This window comes from Cynocephalus volans, chromosome 6, assembly GCF_027409185.1.
Source record: "Cynocephalus volans isolate mCynVol1 chromosome 6, mCynVol1.pri, whole genome shotgun sequence".
NCBI classification, from domain to species: domain Eukaryota; kingdom Metazoa; phylum Chordata; class Mammalia; order Dermoptera; family Cynocephalidae; genus Cynocephalus; species Cynocephalus volans.
In genome coordinates this window covers 120,289,445-120,313,028 of record NC_084465.1, presented here as the reverse complement: position 1 = coordinate 120,313,028, position 23,584 = coordinate 120,289,445, and the positions used below count along the sequence as shown (strand labels likewise).

Genomic DNA, 23,584 nt, shown 5'->3' with positions numbered 1-23,584 from the left:
ACATGTTGTCCCAGCCTTTTTTTTGATAATACTCATATATAAGTAGATAAAACCCAAGTGGATAAAAGCTGTGGGCCATTCATGTTAAGTCTATTCAATTATAGTCTGATAGCTCTAGGAAGAGCTAGCTGGAGGTGAAGTAAAAAAATACCTGGTGAGGTAGTCCAGAATCTTGTTTTCAGGTTTGATCAGTTCGTCCATAACACAGCAGCCTCCTTCAGCAACCAGTGTGATATGTGTTAGTTCTCTCCCCCTGGATGTGAGGCACTGAAAGACCGAGATGTAGTCAGGCTACTGAACTGTGGAAGCTATTGCTTTTTCTCATTATTTGCACTATGTCAACTGCCACCTACCCTTCCCTACTGGGGTCCCTGCAGCAATGGTACAGACATTTGCTTGCTAGATGATCCTGTATGAATGAAATTAAAGCTAGGCAGGCTGCTGAATGTTACACTTAAGAAAATCAACAGTGCAATTTCTCGGGGAAGGATGTGCTCAAGGAAGATGAATGGAAATAATATGTCATAATTATATCTACCACTTATGAAGTGTGCACTATATCCAGTATTACACTAAGTACCACTAACAAGTAACTTTTATTAAGTCCACTCTTATTATCATCTAGTGCTATATCATTTTATTTTTATTTTTTTAAAAGATGACCGGAAAGGGGATCTTAACCCTTGACTTGGTGTTGTCAGCACCACACTCTCCCAGGTAAGCCATGGGCCAGCCCTGAGCATTTTATATATACCACCTCATACTAACTTTATGAAGAAGCCTTTATTATTATCCCCACTTCACAGAGGGAAGCTGAGACTGATAGAGGTTAGGGGATTTGTCCAAGGTGACACAGCCACTAAAAGGTAAGGCTAGGGTACACACCCTGCTATGTCAGGCTCTCAAACTTTAGCTCTTGGCCACACTATTAAGAACTGAAAAACTGTTTCCTGAATACCAAGAGGGGATGCACTACCTTTGAAAGGAGACTTACTAAAATTAGAGAAAAATGTAAGGGATGCTTAAGCAGGGAAATCCTACTTCTGATCTCCGATGTATAAAAAACTAAGCCAAACCAATGGTTATTAACACAGTCTTCAAGGCAACACCAACAACAAAATACTTGTTCAAAAGACAGAAGGAGTAATCTTCTAGTAATGTGCAAAGACTTGATTAAACATAGCTGCGGAGTATGCATAAAGCAAATGTACTTCGCAGGGCCTGGTTTTCCAAAGCCTTGCAGTTTCAAATATTGACCTTGCAAAGGACAGGAAATTTTCCCAGGCTATAGTCTCTGTTGTAAGATAAGGAATTGTAACACAGCAAGGTTGCTGGCTCAAAGACAGACAGGTTACTGATTGATATGTAAAGATACTGGGAAATTGTTGTAAGAAGAGAATATTTGCTAAAATCAAGCTTTTGTTAGTGGATCGACTTAACTTCTTGAAAATTGCATTATAGAATGTCACCTTGCTTGTCTTACTGAATATTACCAGCTTCTATTGTTAAACTTGTTAAACTGTACTTAGCAAAAACCCCACCTATGTTCTCTTCCTGGTCTGGAGAATAAATGCAGGAAGAGAACCCCAATTCGTGGTTAATTTCCCAAATGGAAGGAATGCCTCTATCTTGAAGGTTCCAGGAGATTAACACCTTTTTGGAGCTTCTCACTGCTCAGAAGAGATGGACTTTGAGTAATCTTTGGCAGCTCTGTCACCCAAGGGACAAGGGATGACAAATCCGTGGGAGGCAAAGCAACACATAGCAACTAGCTACAAAACGTATGTGATATTTATTCTTCATCCTGGAACACAGATCCAAGTTTTCTAAAATGTTAGAAAAAAGGCCTGCTTTTAGCTATTTAAACTGAATACTAGAAGTAAAGGCATTGGTTCATTGGTGCACTGATGCATCAGGCTCAAGAAAACATCTTATGTTAGACCCCAGTTTGCAATGCTCCAGTTGAAAAACCAAAGTGGTCCTTACCATTTCACAGTCAAGTCCAAAGAGAGGACTGTTGTCTGTTATAGGACCATGACACTTGGTAAGTATAAAGTTTTCACAGTCAGGGAAACCTAGGAGGAAAAGGAATAAAATATTTGCCTTTAAAGCTAGAGATGTTAAACATCACTCTTAGATTCATCCAGGGAACACTGAAATACTGTATTTGCTGGGCACCCTCTCTATGTTAGACACTTGAAATACAAAGACAAAATAAGAGGCCATCTTTGTCCTCAAGTTTTTCTCCATCCATTCATTTTTATACTCTGAGAGAATAATGCAGGCTGTTGTTTTAAGGAATCCTGGGGCCTCAACTTCCTGGCAGTTACCAAGTAACACTTTTTCCTCCTTATGAAAAAAGAGATTATAACGAACTTGTGGCTAAACCCAAAGTCACTGGACTTTCCATATAGACACTAAGAGAAGATGAATAAGTATACAAATGCTGCTTGTGGTGTCTTTCTTTCCTAAGTAAAGCAAGAGAAAATAGGAATGAGATTCCACCACAGCAGAGATCTAAAAGGATTTCACAGTACGCAGAAAGTTTAAGTGACATTTGCCATGTGGTGCCCCTCCACCCAATTCTACCCTTGAGACTTTCCTGAAATCTTTGTTCAGAGACTTGCCTGCATTTCCCAGAATCATCACCTGAAAATTCCTTATGGAGGTTCAACTACAAGCTTAGGGTACTCCCTCCGTTGTGTACCCTAACTCAATAACCAGGCATATTCAGCTCAGACATATAAAAGCATGTGAATCATAGAAGATTTCTACTTTTAGGCAGAGGCTGAAGCAGTAAAGGTAATGCTTAGATCTAATTTCGCAAAAAACAAAGGCAGGTATAAAAATATTTGAGCAGTTTCTAACTTCCAGTACCCTGAAATTTCTAACTGACTGAAATTAAGAGAATCAAAATATGGCCTAATCCAAAAAAGAAAGGCATCCCCAAATCTGGAGACACTATACTTGCTGCACACCTTATGTGTACTATTAATGGCAATAATAACAGAGAATAACTAACATTTTTAAGTACTTATGTACCAGGCACCATGCTAAATAAGCACTTTTTGTATGCTAATTTGACCCTTATGGCAATCCTATGATATATAAACTAAATTTTAACTCCATTTTACTGATGGCTTTTTCTCTTAAGTTTATTTTAAAAGGAAATTTATGGATCCAGAATATATAAAGAACTCCAATGACTCAATAAAAAGGCAGCCCAGTTAAAAAATAGACAAAGGATACAAATATAGGCATTTCTCCAAAGAGATAAAACGGCCAGGAAGTGCATGAAAAAGATGCTCAACAAATCAAAATCACAATGAAATACCACTTCATACCCACTAAGATGGGTATAATCAAAGATAGATAACAACAAATGTTGGCAAGAACGTGCATGCATTAGAACTCTTATAATTGCTGGTAGGAATATAAAATAGTGCAGCTGCTTTGGCAAACAATCTGGCATTTCCTCAAAAGTTTAAACATATATTTACCATATGACCCAGCAATTCTATTATGAGGTATACACCCAAGAAAAATGAAAGCATATGTCCACATAAAAAACTTGTACTTAATGTTCATAGCAGCATTATTCATAATAGCCAAAAAGTGGAAACTAATAGATCTGCAACATAACCAGCGCCACTTTAGACATGCCCAAGTACAAAATGGCGCTGCCCACCTCTTCTCCTCCCCTCTCCCCTTCCCTTTATGAGAAGCCTCCTGACTTAGACAGAAACCCCTTTTGCTTCCACAAGGACGCAGTTCTCCACCCCGATCCACATTAGCATAATGACCCTCTATGATGGTATCACCCAGCTCTTGGCACCGCCAACATACCAATATAAGCTCTACCACCCCCACACCGGGGCTGTCCCCTTTCCAGAGCAGCCCTGGGCTGCCAGCTACTTTGAGCACAGTCCAGCAGATTTTCTTTCTTTAATAAAGCTTGAACAGTACCCGGCATCTCAGATCACTTTCTTTCAGAAACAACCCAAATGTCTGTCACCTGATGGATGAATAAAATATTGTTATGTCCATACATCAAATATTATTAAGCAATGAAAATAAATGAAGAACTGATACATGCTACAACATGGCTGAACCTAGAAAACATTATTCCAAATCAAAGAAGCCAGTCACAAAAGACTATATACTGTAAAACTGCATTTATATAAAATATCCAGAATTGGTAAATCTATAGACAGAAAGTAGATTAATGGTTGCCTGAGGCTAGGGGAATTTGAGGGAAATAATAGTACAGGGTTCTTTTGGGGTGATGAAAGTGTTTTAAAATTGATTGTTGTGATGGTTGTACAACTCAGTGAACACACTAAAAACTATTGAATTGTATACTTTAAATGGGTGAATTGTGTGGGAGGTTAATTATATCTTAATAAAACTGTTTTTAAAAAAGGAAATTTAACATCACTGCTAGAACTAGGAGGTAATAAATAAAACAATTTTTATCAAATTCTTGCTATATAACTGAAAAAGGCTGTGAGCCCACACCTGCTTTTTGTTAAAAAGGGAGGCAGTGTGGGAGGACTACAGGTATTGGAGAAGCATTAAAATGTTAAAGATATGCTGACTTTTTAAAATATACTAAGAAGGAATAAAAGAAAACAGAATGAAAAGGAATGTAAGGGAATAAACTCCTCACTAAATAGTTCCACGATATGTCATGTTCACATACTACGTAAATCACCACTTCGCCAGTCGTGGCACACATCATACACTGTGGGAAACTGCACTCAGAGTGTTTCCTCATTAATAGAAGATGGAATAAGTGAGAATAAACCACTTGGAAAGCAGCCAGAAAAATTAATTTTCAACAGTAATATTTTTAAATAAACTGCTAGGTAGTCTTACATTGTTAGCAACATCAGATTACACCTAAACCAACCTTGTAATGGAAAGTGAAATGTTTTCATTTCCTCCTTTGTCAGAAGGCATCTGGTCAAGCCCACTTTCTTACAGCCATACTTTTGTATGATGGGGTCATTCTGCAGGTTGATGCTGGCTTTTGAGCCAGCAGAAGATAAAGACCCTGAAACATGAAGGACAATTGAACATATATGTCAGAATGTGTGTTTAAGAACTTCAGAGGACATGTCTCCTAATCTTGTATGGACTAAGCAGAGTGAAGATTAAAAGATGTGTGAGACCCAACCCATCCCCAACTTTTAAGGGGTTTGCAGTGTAATACAGTTATAAGAACACAAAGAGAAAATAAGTCGCAAATGGGTTATAACAATAAAGGCTATAAAAGAGAAAGGAAGAAAAACATACTGCGGGTTGCAGGTAGGGGGGTGGTTAGTGATGGTTCAAAAGAAAAGATTAGCTGAGTCTTGAAAAGAATGCAGAATTCAGACAGTTGGTATAAGTGACTGCCACTCCCTACAGCCCTTTGTAGCTAAATCTACTCCATCTCCAGCCATCTATTCAAGCAACACCAGCCTGTTCTTTAAAATATGTTCAAAAGGAGCAATGGTAATTAGCTAAGTTGATAAGACTGTCTGCTTCCAGAATTTGAACTGGAAAATACAGAAAACTGACCAATTAGAAGAGAACAGAAAACATACAGACAAGTTGATGCTATGAAAGGGATGGAGAACAGCTCTTCACCAGAGCTACTTAGGAGGTTCCTGATGGCTTTCCAGTTCACATGCATCCTTCAAACAATGCTCTTCTTGCTTAAGGTGGCCTGAATGAGTATCTGGTCCTTGCAACCCAAAGAGCCAAAGTATCATAAGTAGATTAGGGCATGCCAGGTAAGAAAGGAGTATAGAAAACAAGGTTAAGAGACAAAGTTAAAGGGAATTGTAGACCATTATAAATGCCAGGTTTAAGAATTTGCACTTTAGTCCATCATTCAGGGAGAAACAAAGTTCCTAAGAAGGGAAGTGACAAAAACAGTATTTTAAGAAACATCACGCTCAAAGATTTGTGAAAAACGGAGTAGAGAGAGAGAAAGTAGAAAAGGCTTTGCAGTTAATTCTGGCAAAATAATAATAATAATAATAATAATAACTAGTGTCTGGATTAACATGGTAGAAGGGAAGAGAGGGGAAAGGGAAATATGAAAGAAATATTATACAAAAAAACTGGTAGAGCATGGTGACAAAACAATTCAATCAACAAAATATTTACTGACTGCTTATTACATGCCTGGCATTGCTCTAGCCACTACGGGTTCCCCAACGAACAAAACCAACAAAATGGAACTTAAATTCTAATTGGAAAGATGGACAATAAATGAATAAATAATATAATTCATCAGGTGGGGATAAGGGGTAATGGAAAAAAGTAAAGGAGGGGAAGGATAGGGAGTGCTGGGGCAGGAAAACAGTTACTGTCATACCAAGGGTACTTCAAAATGTTTGTGAAAAAAATAGAATTAAAAGATGATATGAATCCATCAACTTTTTGAAGTACCCTCTTATTTGATATAGAGTGGTTAAGGAAGATCTCTGATAAAGTAACACCTGAAGAAAGATTTATAGGTGCAAAGGAATGGGGAAATTGGGGATGGGGAACCAAGAGAAAAGTAATTCTCAAATTCAAGACTAGTGTCTTAAAGAAAATGATACTAAAAAAAGAAATGATTTGAAGATAGGAGCCCATTATTTGGGAATGAGGAAAATACTTTTAGCTATGTTATTACTGAGAGGGCAGTAGAATATCCAAGCAGCAATGTCCAGCAGGCAATTGAAAATACAAGTCTGAAATCTAGGACATCAAACTTAGAGATAAAGATATAGCAGTATTCATAGAAGACTGATAGGCAAATTTGAGAAGAGTAAATGAATACCCCAAAGGAAAGACTGAAGGAAGATTAGAGTGCTATGGTCTGTGCCTTGAGGACTTTGATATTCAGGATGGGAAGATAAGTGAAATCCTCAAGAGGATAGAGGAGCAGTCATAACCCATCTGGCTCCTCAGTGCTTACAAAATAAAATCTGAAGTCTTTAGGCATGGCATTCAAAGCCTGCAGGATACGGCCTTAATCTGCCTCTCCAGCCTAAACTCTCACCACTACCTCCTCCTATTCCCCTCCAGCATCCACAACAAGCTATATTCTTCAGCCATGTCAAATTTCTTTTTCCTGATTATACCTTTTCTTTTACAACTCAATGCCTTAATTTGAGCCTAGAATCTCATACAGATTACTCTGTGACCTACTCAAAGATGTTGAAAATATAGCATTGGTCAAGCCAAACACAGCTACAGATCAGATATGGGTATCTATTGGAAGGAAAAGGAACAATGGCAAGATGGGAAGTTAGAGGTTAGATGCTATCGATACAGAGGATAACCAGATACACAGCTCTGGAGATGAGAGGGAATCACTAGTTATTCCTTACCACTTTTTAATGTCCCTTCAGTACAATTATTCAATTATTATATCTGAACACTAAAAAGCATCATTGAACAACTTATCTTTACTACATGCAATGAATGCTGATAATTCCTATTCTATTCCATCACTCAACACTCCCACCCCAAAAGCAGAAAGTTAGCTATAACTTCCTAAAAGGACACAACCCAGTTTGAAAAACACTGCTACCATGGATATTTATCTTTTAGCTGGCTAGCATCTAAACCTTCTGCCTGTTCTTCACTATGAGTAGTATTGATGGGTATCCCTTGTATTAGTCTAAGGCAAGCTCTTTCTTCCCACCTGTACATTCCTAGTTACAAAGACTCAATGACAGATTAGAAATTATTCACAGTAATTCATAACATACCAATGTCAGTGGTATCTGGTTAGGTAGCTCTGGTTAGCTACCTAACCAGACAGTTTCAGAGGCATGAGTCCTGGCTATAGTTCCTGCTGTCTAATCTCTCTGGGTACCTGCCCATGTTTTCCTTAAAAAAATTTCTTTTCTGCTTAACATAGTTAGAACTGAGGTTGCTTACAACAATAAACTTGACCAATAAACGTACTTATAACCATATCCATAATCACCTTCTAGAATGAGCAAATCATCAAACCAGAGTCACAGCCATACCTTCCAGTGCCTTGGGCAGATCTCCAGTTGTTTGTTTCTTTTGCAACCCAATGATATCATCTAGAAAATTAGATGGAGGAGGCAAGCGGAATTTCTGAAAATATATTAACAGGTTTTTACAAAAATGATTGAAAGTAGTTAAAATACTATGAAAGGCGTGGACTTTTACTGTCAGTTCAGTGCTATGAAAGGCCTAAACCTTAATCATTTGCATTGTTAAATGAGGGCTGTTTCCTTAATATGCAAAAGTGACTAGGTAAATGAAGCCACACTTACCACCACCCTATCAACCCCCACCTCCACCCCACCACCCCAGGTATTTTCTTGGCTTCTCTGATTACATATTATAAAAAGGACAAACATTACAAAAATGTACAACTTGGATAAGAAAAGTCCCTTATATTTTTCAAAGCAGTTCCGTATCTATTATTTCACTGTAGAGCATGCCAGGTAGTTAGGACAGATGATAGAGCAGGGCAAAGAGGTTGAGAGCTCCAGCCTCAGGCTCACCTGGGCTTAAATTCCAATTCTACTACTTACTATTTGTAACTCAGGCAAGTTACTCAGTTTCTTATGTATAAAATGGGAATAAAAAGGTATTTACTTCTTAGAGAAACTGTAGTGAGAACTAAAGATGCACGCAGCATGATTAATAAGAGGGCTTAGCATACAGAAGTGCTCAAGAAATGGAAGCAAAAAAAAAAATGGAGATAGGGATATTAAATTATGGCTCACCAACTCCAATGCCTTTTAGGGGTATAGATGAAATGGATAATAGGGAATGGAGGAGGCTATGGTAAAATGGAGAGCATGCACCTCTTCTAATGATGACAGCTGCTATTCAGCTCCAGATACTGTTCTAAGGGTGCCCAATCTTGTGATATTTTTAAGAGAGGCACAAAAAACACAGAATTTATGTAAATTTTTACAATTTTTGAAGACACCACAGCCCAAATAAAATAGAACAATATCAATCTGGGACCTACCAATTGTAATCTGAGAATAAATGTTTTGCCTAGATTACCAAAGAGAGACAAACCTAACCTCAACATGAGGTCTCTGAATCTTAGTCCTTTTTGCTTTCTACATCCCCTGTTGCTTGTTCAGTCAGGTTGCCAAGGAACATGGTCCCAAACACACGCACTAGTCTCAGGATGCGAGATCCTGACTCAGCCCCTAATACAAAGTTTTCTTAGCTTACATATCTAAATGCCTTTCGGAGAAATCCAAACTCCAAATAGAACCTGTAAAAGTGCAGTTGACTCATTCCCTGCAGAACAAAAACCACCACATTGTTCAGGTTGTTCAGGTGGTTGTGGTGAAAAAGCTGGCACCAGCTGTTGAAAAACCAAACCAACAAAGCTAAGAGTGATACCCTCAAGTCAATTACAGGCATATAGAAGGAAAATGTAAAAAAAAAATGCAGTGAGTGACAGATAATGGAATTCATAATCACTCATTGACTGCCTGGAACTGAAAGACAGCTATTATTGCATAGAATTCAAATAAAGATCTCATGAGATAAGTATTTGTTGCATTCAAATCAAGCAAAATACCTAGTGGAATGCAATACATTTAAATCCATTGTCTTAAATCAAAACTAAGCTCACTACAAAGAGGCACAATTCCTAGGATCTCAACCTACTCTGCAGCCCTTCCTAAGGCAGGTAATCAAGATGGCTGGCTTCAAGAAATACAGTTTCAGGTAAAACGACAGACTGATGGCAGTATTTGTGGATGCAGAAGATGACTTCTGAAGTATCTAGCCAACTCATAACAACCTCCCCCAGAGAGACGTGTGCTTTTGAAAATCTCTTATTGGTAAACATACAAAAACAATCTTCATATGTAATAATGGCATTGACAATATCAGAATAGTAAAATTCTAAGGTCAAGGGTTTGGATCCCCATACGAGCCAGCTGCCACACACACACACACAAAGTAAATTTCTCTCTTTGCCCTTTATTTGTAAAACGAAGAAAAAGATTAACTGAAGTTCTTAACATATGATCTTGTTATTTCAATTGGGTCTACTCCAAGGCTAACAAACTAAAATAACCATTGTGGTCAGATAGATACTGTAAATAAGGAAAGCAGACCAGTTGGAACATTGAAGTGTATAGGCCCCATCTAAAGGGGAAGGCTAGCATTCAGCTTTAACAAATTGTTGCCATGTGGGAATACAGGGATAGTTGCCAGATTACTGAGTTTTTTGAACAAGTCAAAAATATGAATTTTTATATATGAATCCCCAAATTTAACTGTTGGCAGCCATCATTAAAAAAAAAGAAAAATTTAGGACAAGCTGCATGACAAACAATTTCAGTAAGCCAGATACGGTCCTCTAGACAACACTTTGAAACCTCTGATCTATACCCACCATTTAAGTTCATCTCATACCTGCGTTTAGGAACACTGGATTTGCCCAGAACTCATACTTCAGTAATTCACATAGCTGGCCATGGGTTACTTCACAGTTTTCAGCAAATAAAATGGTAGATAAGCAGGCTTTCTGCAAAGATAAGTCAGGGCATAGCAAACCATGATTATCAAGAATAGAAACAAAGCAAGGCAAATTATTAAATTATTCTAGTTTCTGATTAACATATATCCAAATATAAGGAGGGTTCTAATTAATTGAAAATTAACATCTAAAACAACAATCTGTGGTATGACATTATTAATAGAATATTTAATAAACACTGATACAAAACCGAAATTATAGATACTCGGTTATGTCCTAGGGATAGTAGGATGAATTATGTATGATTCATGTTCTCAAGAAGTACATTCTACTAGGGGAAAAAGATAAGTAACAGGTCCAATGAAAGGCTATCTACAACCCAAGGAAACACAGAAAACAAACAGTAAATCAGAAAGTAAGGAACAAAAGAAACCTAAGACAACCAAACAATAATCAATAAAATGCTAGGAATAAATCAACACTTTTCAATAACAACTCTTAATGTAAAAGGCTTAAATTCCCCAGTCAAAAGACACAGACTGGCTGACTGGATTAAAAAAGAGGACTCAACTATATACTGCCTTCAAGAGACCCACCTCACCCATAAAGACTCACATAGACTAAGAGTGAAAGGATGGAAAAAGATTTACCATGCAAACAGAAAAGAAAAATGAACTGGAGTAGCTATTCTTATATCTGATAAAATAGAGTTTAAACTAAAAACCATAAAAAGAGACAATGAGGGACACTACTTAATGATAAAAGGATTGATCCATCAAGAAGACATAACAATCATAAATATATACACACCCAATGTTGGAGCACCCGGATTTATAAAACAAACTCTACTAGACCTAAAGAAGGAAATAGACACTAATACCATAACAGTAGGGGACCTGAACACCCCACTGTCAATATTGGACAGATCATCTAGGCAAAGAATCAGCAGAGAAACACAAGATCTAAACAATACTCTAGACCAATTGGACTTGGCAGATATCTACAGAACTCCAACAACCTCAGAATATTCATTCTTCTCATCAGCACATGGATCATTCTCCAGAATCGATCACATGTTAGGTCACAAATCATATCTCAAACAATTCAAAAAAACTGAAATCATCCCATGTATTTTCTCAGACCACAATGGATTAAAATTAGAAATCAATAACAAATGACATTCTGGAAACTATACAAACACACGTTAATTAAACAGCATTCTACTTAATGACATATGGGTCCAAGAAGAAATCAAGCAGGAAATCAAAAAATTTATTGAAACTAATGAAAATGAAGATACATCATACCAAAACCTGTGGGATACTGCAAAAGCAGTACTAAGGAGGAAATTTATTGCATTATAAGCTCACCTCAGAAGAATGGAAAGATGGCAAGTGAACAACCTAACACTTCACCTTAAAGAACTAGAAAAACAAGAACAATCCAAACCTAAAGTTAGCAGATGGAAAGAAATCATTAAAATCAGAGCAGAACTGAATGAAATTGAAAACCAAAAAACAATACAAAAGATCAATGAATCAAAAAGTTGGTTCTTTGAAAACATAAATAAAATTGACAAACCATTAGCATAGCTAACAAAAAAAAGAAGAGAGAAGATTCAAATAACAAAAATTAGAAATGAAAAAGGCGATATTACGACTGATTCATCTGAAATACAAGGAATCATTCGAGACTACTATAAACAACTATACGCCAACAAATTTGAAAATCTGGAGGAAATGGATAAATTTCTGGACACACACAAGCTCCCAAAACTGAACCGTGAAGACGTAGAAAATTTGAACAGACCAATAACAATAAAGGAGATTGAAGCTGTTATCAGAAGGCTCCCAACAAAGAAAAGCCCAGGACCAGATGGATTCACAGCAGAATTTTACCAGACATTCAAAGAGGAATTGACACCGATTCTTTACAAACTATTCCAAAAGATTGAAACGGTTGCAGAGAAAAAGGAACTCTCATACATTGTTGGTGGGACTGCAAAATGGTGCAGCCTCTATGGAAAATGGTACGGAGGTTCCTCAAACAATTGCAGATAGATCTGCCATATGACCCAGCTATCCCACTGCTGGGAATATACCCAGAGGAATGGAAATCATCAAGTCGAAGGTATACCTGTTCCCCAATGTTCATCGCAGCACTCTTTACAATAGCATAGAGTTGGAACCAGCCCAAATGTCCATCACTGGATGAGTGGATACGGAAAATGTGTTATATCTAAACAATGGAATACTACTCAGCTATAAAAAAGAATGAAATACTGCCATTTGCAACAACATGGATGGACCTTGAGAGAGTTATATTAAGTGAAACGAGTCAGGCACAGAAAGAGAAATACCACATGTTCTCACTTATTGGTGGGAGATAAAAATAAATAAATTCACACACACACACACACACACACACACACACACACACACACACACACACACACACACACACACACACACACACACACACACACACCCCCCCCCCCCAGTGGGGAGAAGAAGACATAACAATTACAATTCCTTGAAGTTGACACGACAAGCATACAGAAAGGACATTATTGGGTGGGAGCGGGGAGAGGGAGGAGGGAGGGCGGTTTCGGTAATGGGCCACAATAATCAACCACATTGTATATCGACAAAATAAAATTAAAAAAATAAAAACAAACAAAAAATAATCTGTGAATATCTTTCCATGTCAGTTAAACATAACATCAATTTTAATACCTGAATAATAGTCTATTATCTAAATTTACCTAAAAATGAATACTTTACCTGAAAAAAATTCTCTATTAATGACACTTTTTAAAAAACTTTTTTCTGGGGGGGGGGGGCAGGAGGTGCATGGCACAGCTGGTTGGTACAGGGATCTGAACTCTTGACTTTGGTGTTACAAGACCACTCATACCAACTGAGCCAACCAGCCAGCCCCAACACTTTTTTAAAAAAATTACAAACAATATTATGACAAACATCCTTGTATAGACATCCACGTATACCTGTCTAACCATTTTCTCAGAATAAATTCCTGGTCAAAATGAGCATGTATATTTTACATTTTGATAAATATTGCTAACTCCTGAAAGAATGTATCCATTTATTTTTACCAACCAAAAATATATGAGATTGATATGGTGGGACCTGAGCAGATATGGGTCTGTATGGTTGCTGGGCATGGGGTGTCAAGAGCCTGTGTAGGATGAGGAGGGTGCCCTATAGGGGAGACAGTCTAGGAATAGGAGCACGAACCCAAGACATATCCATGTAGGAGGGTGTCCTGCTGTGTGGTGTGTCAAAGCCTGAACATTATGATGAGGTCATCCATGCAGGGAGGAGGGGAGAACAGAGTGGCCTGGCATTGGATATAAGAAACTGTTTTTGGGAAGCGTGGCATTAATGCTGAGTGGCCTGTTGCAGGATTCAGAGCCTGAACAGGGTGAGGCCGTCTATGTGAGAGGGTTGGTGGGGTAGCAGCCGTCACAGGAGTGATGAGGGCATTCACAAAGGAAGGTGGCCTGGTACAGGGTGAAGGAGCCCAAGCAGGGCTAGGAAGGTTGGGGGGTCAGGGGGCAGTGGCAGTAATGGGAAATTGATCAAATATCTTGAAGAAAATGGAATCAGCTTTCAAAGTAACAAATACGAAAAGGGAGAAAACTAGAATGAATCCTGTGGTGTTGGAATGGAAGTAGAAATACTGATGTGAATTCATGGTTTTCTATATTTATGGGTATACACATACATATTTCTTAGCTTGGTCTTTTGGGAGTATTGACATCCCAAGATCAATGAGCACATTTTGCACCCAGATCTTCAATTTCTAAACATCATTCTCCATTAAAATGCTAAATTCAAATAATTAAAATTCAGGTATGCTAGGAGAAATGGCTGATTGCAGGGCTGCGGCAAGGAAAGTACAGATGAGCCTGGAATAATATTTTTTTCTGCCAGAAATAATAAAGTGCTCAATGTCAGGATCAAAAGGACACAGAAGCTAGCTTAGTGACTAAATCTTGGATATTTAGAGCATCAAAATAAATACAGTAACAAAGTAGGTATCCCCAACTTTACACTGATAAAAAAATAAACTGGAAGTGTAATGAGGAGGTACCTCCCACAATATTACAAAAAGAAAAAGAGAACTTAAGTATAGCAGACACTATTTAATCAAGTTATCAAGGTTAATATCACCAATAATGAGACAAACCAAAATCAAAGTCAATCTGCAAGAGAGCAGAGTATCATTGTGATAGTCCTGCCAAAGATGTACAACCTGAATCTAACTGGTAAAGAAACAAACATAACTTCAAGGACATTCTACAAAAAAATTGGTCCAGGATTGCTCAAAATCAGTAAGGTTATATGAATGTCAAGGAAAGACTGAGGAACTGTTCCGATGAAAGGGACATGACAACTAAATTTAACACATTATACTAGACTGAATCCTATTGTTAAAAAGGATTACTGGAAAAACTAGAGAAACCTGGAGTCTGAGCATTAGGTGATAGCAATATATCCGTGTTAATTTCCTAATTTAGATGATTGCATTGTGATTATGTATGATTGTTTGTAGGAAATAATACACTAAAATACGGGGTGTGGGATGGAAATAGAGCATTGTGTCAGCACAGCAATTACTTTGAAATGTTGGCTGGGGGAAGTTTTTGGTACTGTTCTTGCAACTTTTCCATAACCTTGAGATTGTTTCAAAATTTTTTAAATGGTAAGACTGTCAATTTCCTTACACTTCTTACCACATTAAACTTAAAAAATTTTTTTTGGCCAATCTGATAGGCAAAACTGCAATCCCATTTTAATAAAATTGTTTCATAGCACTAACCCCCCTTCTACCACCCTCCACTTATATCACTTACCATACCTATGGTTTATCCTGTTTCTGTCCTCTAGAACATAAGCCCTGCTAGGGCAGTGGTCTGTATTCACTGATGTACCCCAAGTGCCGAGGGCAGTACCCCACACAATTCACACAATGAAAATCTGATGAATTTCAGAATTCATCAGAAGGGATGAATGAAGTCAGATATTTAGCTCTCCATACATGGTAGGGATGATGATCGGCCTTATTATTTCCCTGTTGGAATGTAAATAGCTTGAAGGCAGGGAATCGTGTTTGGGGACACTGGGCTATCCCCAAAACCCAGGACAATTCCTGGCACACAGAAGGCCTCAGGCAGCATCCGCTGGACGAACATTCTCATCGCTTGCCAGGCACTATACCAGCTTTAAACCGCCAGTAAAAGTCCTGAGGTCGGTGGGAGCATTATTATCACCATTTTGCAGGTCATAGAGCAGGTTCGCAGAGGCTGGTGGATGGGTGCGCCTGACCTGCGTCCAGGGACCCCCAAAGGCGGCGGGGTCGCAGGTCGACGGCTCAGGCCCCCATTGCTCACCTTGGTCTCGGGCAGCCTCTCCTGAAGACGCCATCGGGTTCTCATGGCCTGGGCCGCCCGAGCCCGCCTCCTCTTCCTGCCCTTCTCGGGCTGCTTCCCGGTCTCTTCCATCTCTGGCCTCATGAGGCTGTGGAGAAAGACCGGCGAGAGCTGAGGAAACTCGGACGCCCAGACCCCCGGCCCGGGCCGGTCCTGAGGAGCAAGCGGCAGGAACCTGACAGCCTAGACTCTCTCTAGGATCCGCGCCTTAGGATCCTATCTACAGGGCTCTCCCCGCCGCCCCGACAGCCACGGATGCCCGTGACCTTCCAGGTTCCGCGGACTGGCCCCCTGTGCCGCCCCAGCCGTTAACGTCCGAAGCGGGATTCGAAACGGTGGGCCGACCGCGCCAACGCGCCTCCACACACTGGCAGAGAGGGACGCGGGCACTGCCAAGCGGCCTCCCCGCCCGAAACCACTTCCCGAGCCCCGGAAAGCCAACAAGGAGCCGCACTGCGATCAGGGGCCGCTACCGCCTCAGTCACCGCCCCCTCAGTCACCAACGCCGCCGCCCCCTCAGTCGCCGCCGCCTCCTCGCCGCCGCCTTCTCGCCCGTTAGAAGAGAACGGAAATGGTAGCGGGGCGACTTCCGGCCGTTGGAAGTTGAAGAGCGAAGGATGTCGGGAATGGCGACCAAGCGGCTGGCCCGGTACGCTAGGGGGTCCCGGGCCGGGGGTCGCCCCTGGTCCGGTGCTGGGGTCTGTGACAGAGCTGGTCAGGCGGCGTCCGCGGTGGCAGCCCGGGCGTGTCGGACCTGCGCTCTCGGGCCCCCGCCTAGACCTCGGTCTCGAGGCTCCGCGTGAGGAACCGCGGGTTCTGACCGTGAGGCCCGGTCCAGGCCTCGGGTAAACGACTGGACGGGACAGTACCTTGTGCACTGGGAGTCTTATGCATCCATCGAGCTGTTCCCCCAACACTTCCTACTGTGACCGTTTAATTCAGAACATGAATCAGCGTGTCTTTCTCCCCGATTTCTGGACACGCCGTGCACATTTCTTATTTCTGGAAGCATGGGCTTTAGAGTTGGACGTGCCTTGGCGCCACATACCAGAGCTGCGTTCTTTGACAATTTACTGTCAGCTTTTTCATCCCCTAAAATGCTCATGTAGGTAGCAAGTGTCTACTACCTCTTATAGTTGTTGAAGTTTAAATAGGCCACCTGCTATGTAGTAAACAATTTTCATAGCTATTATTAGTCCCAAATTCCAGCACTTTCTTCACATCTCTGAGCAAACAAAAAACTGCAATGTGAAATGTCTGCCTAGTTAAAACTATCTACTCATCAAAGTAGTTTGTCTCACCAGCGCTTAAGACTTGAGTAAGCTCTTCCCTTTCTTTGGACTCTTTAGGTATTATCATAGGTTACCTTGCAGTGGTTTCATGGATGTCTTGTTCCTTTACACAGATTTTTTAAGCTCCTAGAGGTCTGAACTGTGCACTTATGTTCTTTTCTCCTCAGAACTATGCTGTACACATAGCCATGGCTTGAAAAATGCAAAGGCAAAAATAACTCAAGCCTTTCAGTGCATCTTTACCTCTACAATCACTTGAGTTTCTCAGTATTACTATAAAAATAAGGAGAGCAGATAAAATTAGCCTTAGTTTGCACGTATGCACTTTAGGCCCATGCAGGTAAAATGACAACTAAAATCAAAAGAGAGGGTGGCAGTTAGTCTAATAACCCATGTCTTTCGCTTCCGAAGTCTAGTTCAGTTTCCCCTCAATCACAATAAATTAAGGAGGGTTTTGCCACATGGCCAGTGCCATTAGTTTGGTAGCCTATTCTAACAGCGTGCATCGTTGATCATATTGGGTTGTTTTACATTTTTAGGCAGCTTGGATTAATTAGGAGAAAGTCAATTGCACCAGCAAATGGAAATCTAGGAAGAAGCAAATCTAGTAAGTAGTATGCTTAGTTTTTTTACATTTTGTAGCCTTGTACTTTCAACACTGGTAAAACATAACACTCTGATCTTCTGCAGGGCAGTTATTTGACTACTTAATTTTCATTGATTTTGAGTCGACATGCTGGAATGATGGAAAGTGCCATCGTGGCCAGGAAATAAGTAAGTCTGGACTGCCAGTGGACAAAGCTAGCACTCGATGAGCCACTTTAATGTTTATAGATATAAACCAGTCAACAGTTTAAGAAAACAGAATGGTCTATGAATTGGTGGTTTAATATAAACCCTGTCTTGAATGAAAAAGAATAAAATTCCAAAAACCTAAATGTGTAATTATATAAAATAATTGTTTTAGGATTGTGTATAAAACCTCAATGGAATAGAAATGGAAAAAAAAATACCTTTGCAAAAAGGGAGTATATTTTAACTTCCATGTGGTCTTCATATTTAATCGTGGAAATATATTGAGTTTTCTTTTAAGTAGATATACTCATAACTTTAATATTTTGATTTATGTCTTGGCATACCTTTATCAAAACCTTTACATCACACTGCTTTGTTTAATATGCTTCTACTGAAACTGATTGTTTTAATAATGCTATTCTCATGGTAATATGTGTTTAATTTAGGGTGATTATAGCATTGATTTAAAAATTATATATTTAACTGTCAATTGATGATTCTTTCATTTAGTTGAATTTCCAGCAGTATTGCTGAACACATCAACTGGAGAGATTGAATCTGAGTTCCATGCTTATGTTCAGCCTCAGGAACATCCAATTCTTTCTGAATTTTGCATGGAACTAACAGGCATAAAGCAGGTATGATGCATATTTTAAAATTCAGAAATCAGTTTCAAGAAGAAAATAAAAAGCTATATACCATTTCAGTGTTAGGAGAAATAATATTCCTTCCATAATCCATTGGAATCTTTAAAAATTAGAAAGAATAGTGTTATAAAAGTGCAAATCAAATTTATTTTATAGAAATTAATGACACAAATTTGTCTTTTATTTCTGTCACTCTGGATTTAATGATTATATTTCTGTGTGATTTTAGATATATCAACCTGATTTTTCTTACCTTGGCAAGTTTTCATTATGCAGGTTGAATATTTCTAACCCAAAAATCCAAAATCTGAAACTTTTTGAGCACCAACATGATGCTCAAAGGAACTGGTCCTTAGAGCATTTCGGATTTTCAGGTTAGGGATGCTGAATCAGTAAGTATAATGCCAATATTCAAAAAATCTGTGAAATCTGAAAGTTATTCTGGTCCCAGGCATTTTGGATAAGGGATACTCAACCTGTATTATTTCTCTCCCGTGTGTTTTAATATCTTTTCACTAGATAAACTTTTTGCCAGTTAGAACCTCATCTTTGTTATATTCCCCCCACAGTATCTCACCTATTATAATACCTGCTCGATAATTAAGGAATTTGATTGTTGAATTCACATTTGGTGACTCTCTCTTCAGGCTCAAGTTGATGAAGGGGCCCCTCTGAAGATTTGCTTATCTCAGTTCTGTAAATGGATTCGTAAGATTGAGCAACAGAAGAAAATTAGTTTTGCTACTGGGGTTTCAGAGACTTCTACTTCTGAAGTAAAATTATGTGCATTTGTTACTTGGTCAGGTAAAAATTAAGTTATGCCTATTAATCACAAATGGGTAGCATTACCACTATGAAATTCTTTATTTCTAGTTTTATACTTAACCTAGAATTATACTTGTTAACCTTGCAGGCCAGGAAAAGAAATCCAAGTGCCTAGCAGATGTTAACCAAGAAAAGTAAATTCATTCTTAGTATAAAAATTACCATTCTGGGATACCTTAAAATTTTAAAACTTAACTTTAAGAATCTTCTAGATGTTCCTCTCTGTTCTGGATTCAGAACCACACAAAGATGATTTCATGAAAACTCTTATCATTCTATTTTCCATAGCCTTGAGTAAAAAGAGTCCTCTTGTAGCTCACATCCTTTGCTTTTATGCTTTGACACTAATGTAGACATCAAGGGGAAAAAATGGGCTGTTTAAAGTAGGTCTTTTGTATGACCGTGATGTAGTATTGCCATTAACAGTCATTTATAGCAATGCTGTGCCATGGACAACATAGCATTGATAGTCATATTTGGTTTCAAGTTGCTATAGAATGTTTGGTTTCTCTGTTTTCCTAGAATATAGAAAATATAGTATTTGTAATTTAATACCTTGCTCTTCTTTCTGAAATAGTCAGGGTTTTATTGAGTGTTTAAGAAATCATTTTGAAACTTAGTCACCAACCTGATTTTTTAAAATAAGTTATATAGAGTGAATAATTGTTAGATATTAGCAAAGCAATTAATTCTTACTATATCATCTTCCAGCATTTTGTGTATAAATGGTGACAGCATAATTAAAAATGCTGGCATCATTGACTTTGTTGTATTTTAATATCCTTAATGCAGACTGGGACTTGGGGGTTTGCCTGGAGTATGAGTGTAAACGAAAACAGCTGTTAAAACCTGTCTTCTTAAATTCTTGGATTGATCTCAGAGCAACTTACAAGGTAAGGGTAAAAGATGATGGCATTCACTTTCCTTCTATGAAAATGACTCAATTTTATCCCACACATGGGTATGGGATTCTACGAATAAGATTTTTGGGGGGGAATGTTCACATAAATACATTTCTTAAAGTATTTAAAAACAACACAATTTTTATTTTTTTAATTATTATTTATTTATTTATTAAAAGATGACAGGTAAGGGGATCTTAACCCTTGACTTGGTGTTGTCAGCACCACACTCTCCCAAGTGAGCTAACTGGCCATCCCTATATAGGGATCCGAACCCGTGGCCTTGGTGTTATCAGCACCACACTCTCCCAAGTGAGCCACAGGCTGGCCCCTAAAAACAACACAATATTTTTAAAAAGACAAAAACAGAAGAAAAAGAAACCAAAAATAAAAATAAATAAAAACACAACAAAAAATAAGCACATTCTAAATCTAATAAATGTAAAAATTATGAAAAGTGGTTAATACATAGCCTTTCAAACAGTAGTCATGTTTTTATATTTTTTATTAGCTTTTCTATAGGAGAAAACCGAAAGGACTAAGTGGTGCCTTGAAAGAAGTGGGAATAGAATTCTCAGGACGAGAACATTCTGGTTAGTATAAATTGAAAATCATTTTATTATGTAAGTCATTTGACTTTTATAAAATCTTTCCTATGAATCTAATTTTTTGGTGATATCATTAATAAGGAATATCTTTCAGCCCAAAAAAGCTGCTAATCTATATAATTCAAATTGTTTCTTAGAGGTTCAAGTTACCTCTTTAATAAACTATTGTAAGATAAAGTCTGCCATCTAGTGACTTTCTGGTTGCTCAAAAAATGAAATGAATTAGGCATATCAAATGGAGGTTAAACAGTGGACTAGTGAAAAAACTGAACAAAACTATTATATTACTCACAAATCATGGTTTCTATAGAATGTTGGTCACACTTTTGGGAACTAACAAATTTTCACATCCTCTTTTAAAAATGTAGAACCTCTTGTCTTTCACTGGTATTGTTGCCACAGCTTTCCACAAAACCAATTTATCATGATTAAAATTAGTAGATAATCATAAAATAGTATGCTCCAATTTCTATTTAAGTGGTAGTATTTCTTTGCTGTTATTTCTTTACACTAGTACTATTAAATTTAGTATTTGATATCTACTTCCTCAGGGTTGGATGATTCTCGGAATACTGCCATTCTTGCTTGGAAAATGATCAGGAATGGTTGCCAAATGAAAATTACAAGGTCCTTAAACAAGGTTAGTGGTGTCTTGCCTCTATTCTGTTATCTCAAACTCGAGAAGTAGTCATATGTTCACTGAAATGTAGATTTTATGTGTAATCATTTTTAAATCAATGACATTTTTCTTTGTTGTTATATAAAATGTGTGCTGAAGAAATTATGAATGTGTAGTTTCTAATGCTGTTGGACTTGTCTGTGGAATCATAGGTTCCCACTAAGAAGAATCCCAACATTTTGTCCAGAAATATGAATACAAATCAAGTTGAAGAAATGTCTGCCTGCAACAGTAGCATCCAGGATCTCAGCATATATGATAGGGAGCCTAAAAATGCAATAAATTCTAATGAAAAAGTTCAAATGAGGTCAGTTTATGTGAATCCTCCTATAAATGTACAGCAGGATCAGTTACAACTAAAGAACAATATAAAAGCAGGTCTTCACAATGTCAAAAGTTGCTTATCTCTTTTTAATACTAAGCCCTCTACTTCTCTGGGGCAGTTGCAGTCTCCCACCTTGAACTCACCTATCTATATGCAGAAGCAAAGAAAAAATAAGCATCTTGCATTTAATACCAAATCCAAGTCCTCAACAACTGGTTCAGAATTGGTACTTGTTTCTACCACCATTCCATCTGCTAATCAAGTTTCCAATATGGAAATAGATTCTGCTTTTGCTTGTTTACCTATGTTGGCTGACTGGGAGGATGTAGCTTTACTACCAGCATCCCAGCCTGAACAAAACATAGATTGTGTACTTCCCAGTAGTGACTCAAACTTAGACACTTCATTTAATTCCAGAGAAAGACTAATGGTATCAAAAGAATAAGAAATGCTAAGCCATGAAATCTTTGGAGGCATAGAGGAAACTTCTAAAAAATCTGAGACCTCTAAATCCATTGTATACAAGAGTCCTCAAACTACTATTTATAATGTAAAAGAAGCCAAAGATCCAGGTTCAGATATTTCTGCCTTTAAATTACCTGAACACACATCAAGTACCTTCAACAGTGTTAATGCCAATGTATCTCATCCTTCAGTTCTGGGGAAACATCCTTTTCTTTTAGGTTCTACTAAAAGGAATCCATCCAGTCCCCCAGCTTTCCCACCAGCAAAAAAGCAGACCTTCACTATTCATGAAGAAAAGCCTACATCTTCTAATTGCTCCCCAATTAGAAGTTCTTCTTGGAAAGTTCTCCCCTCTATATTAACTTCTGTAGCTAACCTACAAGAGCCTTGGAAGACTGGGAAAATGACACCTCCCTTATGCAAGTGTGGACGAAGAGCTAAGAGACTTGTTGTCTCTAATAATGGACCAAACCATGGGAAAGTCTTCTATTGTTGCCCTATTGGGAAATACCAAGAAAACAAAAAATGTTGTGGTTATTTCAAATGGGAGCAAATACTTCAAAAGGAGAGAGCCAACAACATAGTTCTGTCCCATTCCACAGGGGAATTCACTTTTAATTCTCCAGAAACAAGCCATATTCGTGACAGAAGTTTAAGTGTTTCTGCTAAAAATTCTTTGAGACTCAGACCTTCAATGAGGAATTGATAATTTTGTTTTTACGTGTGTGTGTGTGCCTGCTACGGGGATCCATTGATAATTTTGTTTTTACGTGTGTGCGTGTGCGCACGCCTGCTACAGGGATCCAAACCTTTGACCTTGATGTTACAACACTGTGCTCTAACCAGCTCAGCTAACCAGCCAGCCCTGTTTTTACTTTACTGTGACTTTTAGTGCAGGAAAGATTTTTTTTTTAGAAAAGCATAGGGCTAACTTGTTATCACACGTTATGAAGCCTTAGCATATCTGAGCTTTGTAGACTACAATGGAGCTATCTCTCTCTCACACACACACACACACACACACACACACACACACACACACACACACAGAAAAAGAAAAAATAAATTTCGTGACCTTCTACTTTTATTCACCAGTTGGCTAAGA

The 23,584-nt window shown here is 38.3% G+C and overlaps 2 protein-coding genes across 2 annotated transcripts in view; one reads left to right on the top strand and one right to left on the bottom strand.

Annotated features, from left to right (window-relative positions):
• REXO5 (RNA exonuclease 5) overlaps positions 1-16,150 on the bottom strand; it is a 32,438-nt gene extending 16,288 nt beyond the window's left edge. Inside the window, 8 exon segments of the mRNA XM_063100261.1 lie at positions 152-267; positions 1,987-2,075; positions 4,913-5,056; positions 8,022-8,115; positions 9,223-9,358; positions 10,423-10,456; positions 10,459-10,534; positions 15,903-16,150. Of these exon segments, the coding sequence (XP_062956331.1) occupies positions 152-267; positions 1,987-2,075; positions 4,913-5,056; positions 8,022-8,115; positions 9,223-9,358; positions 10,423-10,456; positions 10,459-10,534; positions 15,903-16,025 (812 nt within the window). The 5' untranslated portion in view covers positions 16,026-16,150.
• A 353-nt stretch (positions 16,151-16,503) lies between these two features.
• On the top strand, positions 16,504-23,565 carry ERI2 (ERI1 exoribonuclease family member 2). The gene is given in 9 exon segments (XM_063099110.1): positions 16,504-16,590; positions 17,773-17,840; positions 17,924-18,007; positions 18,539-18,666; positions 19,323-19,479; positions 20,293-20,393; positions 20,914-20,995; positions 21,562-21,650; positions 21,842-23,565. Coding segments are annotated over 9 exon segments (2,085 nt in total). The 5' UTR covers positions 16,504-16,558; the 3' UTR covers positions 23,186-23,565.
• The last annotated feature ends 19 nt before the right edge of the window (positions 23,566-23,584 follow it).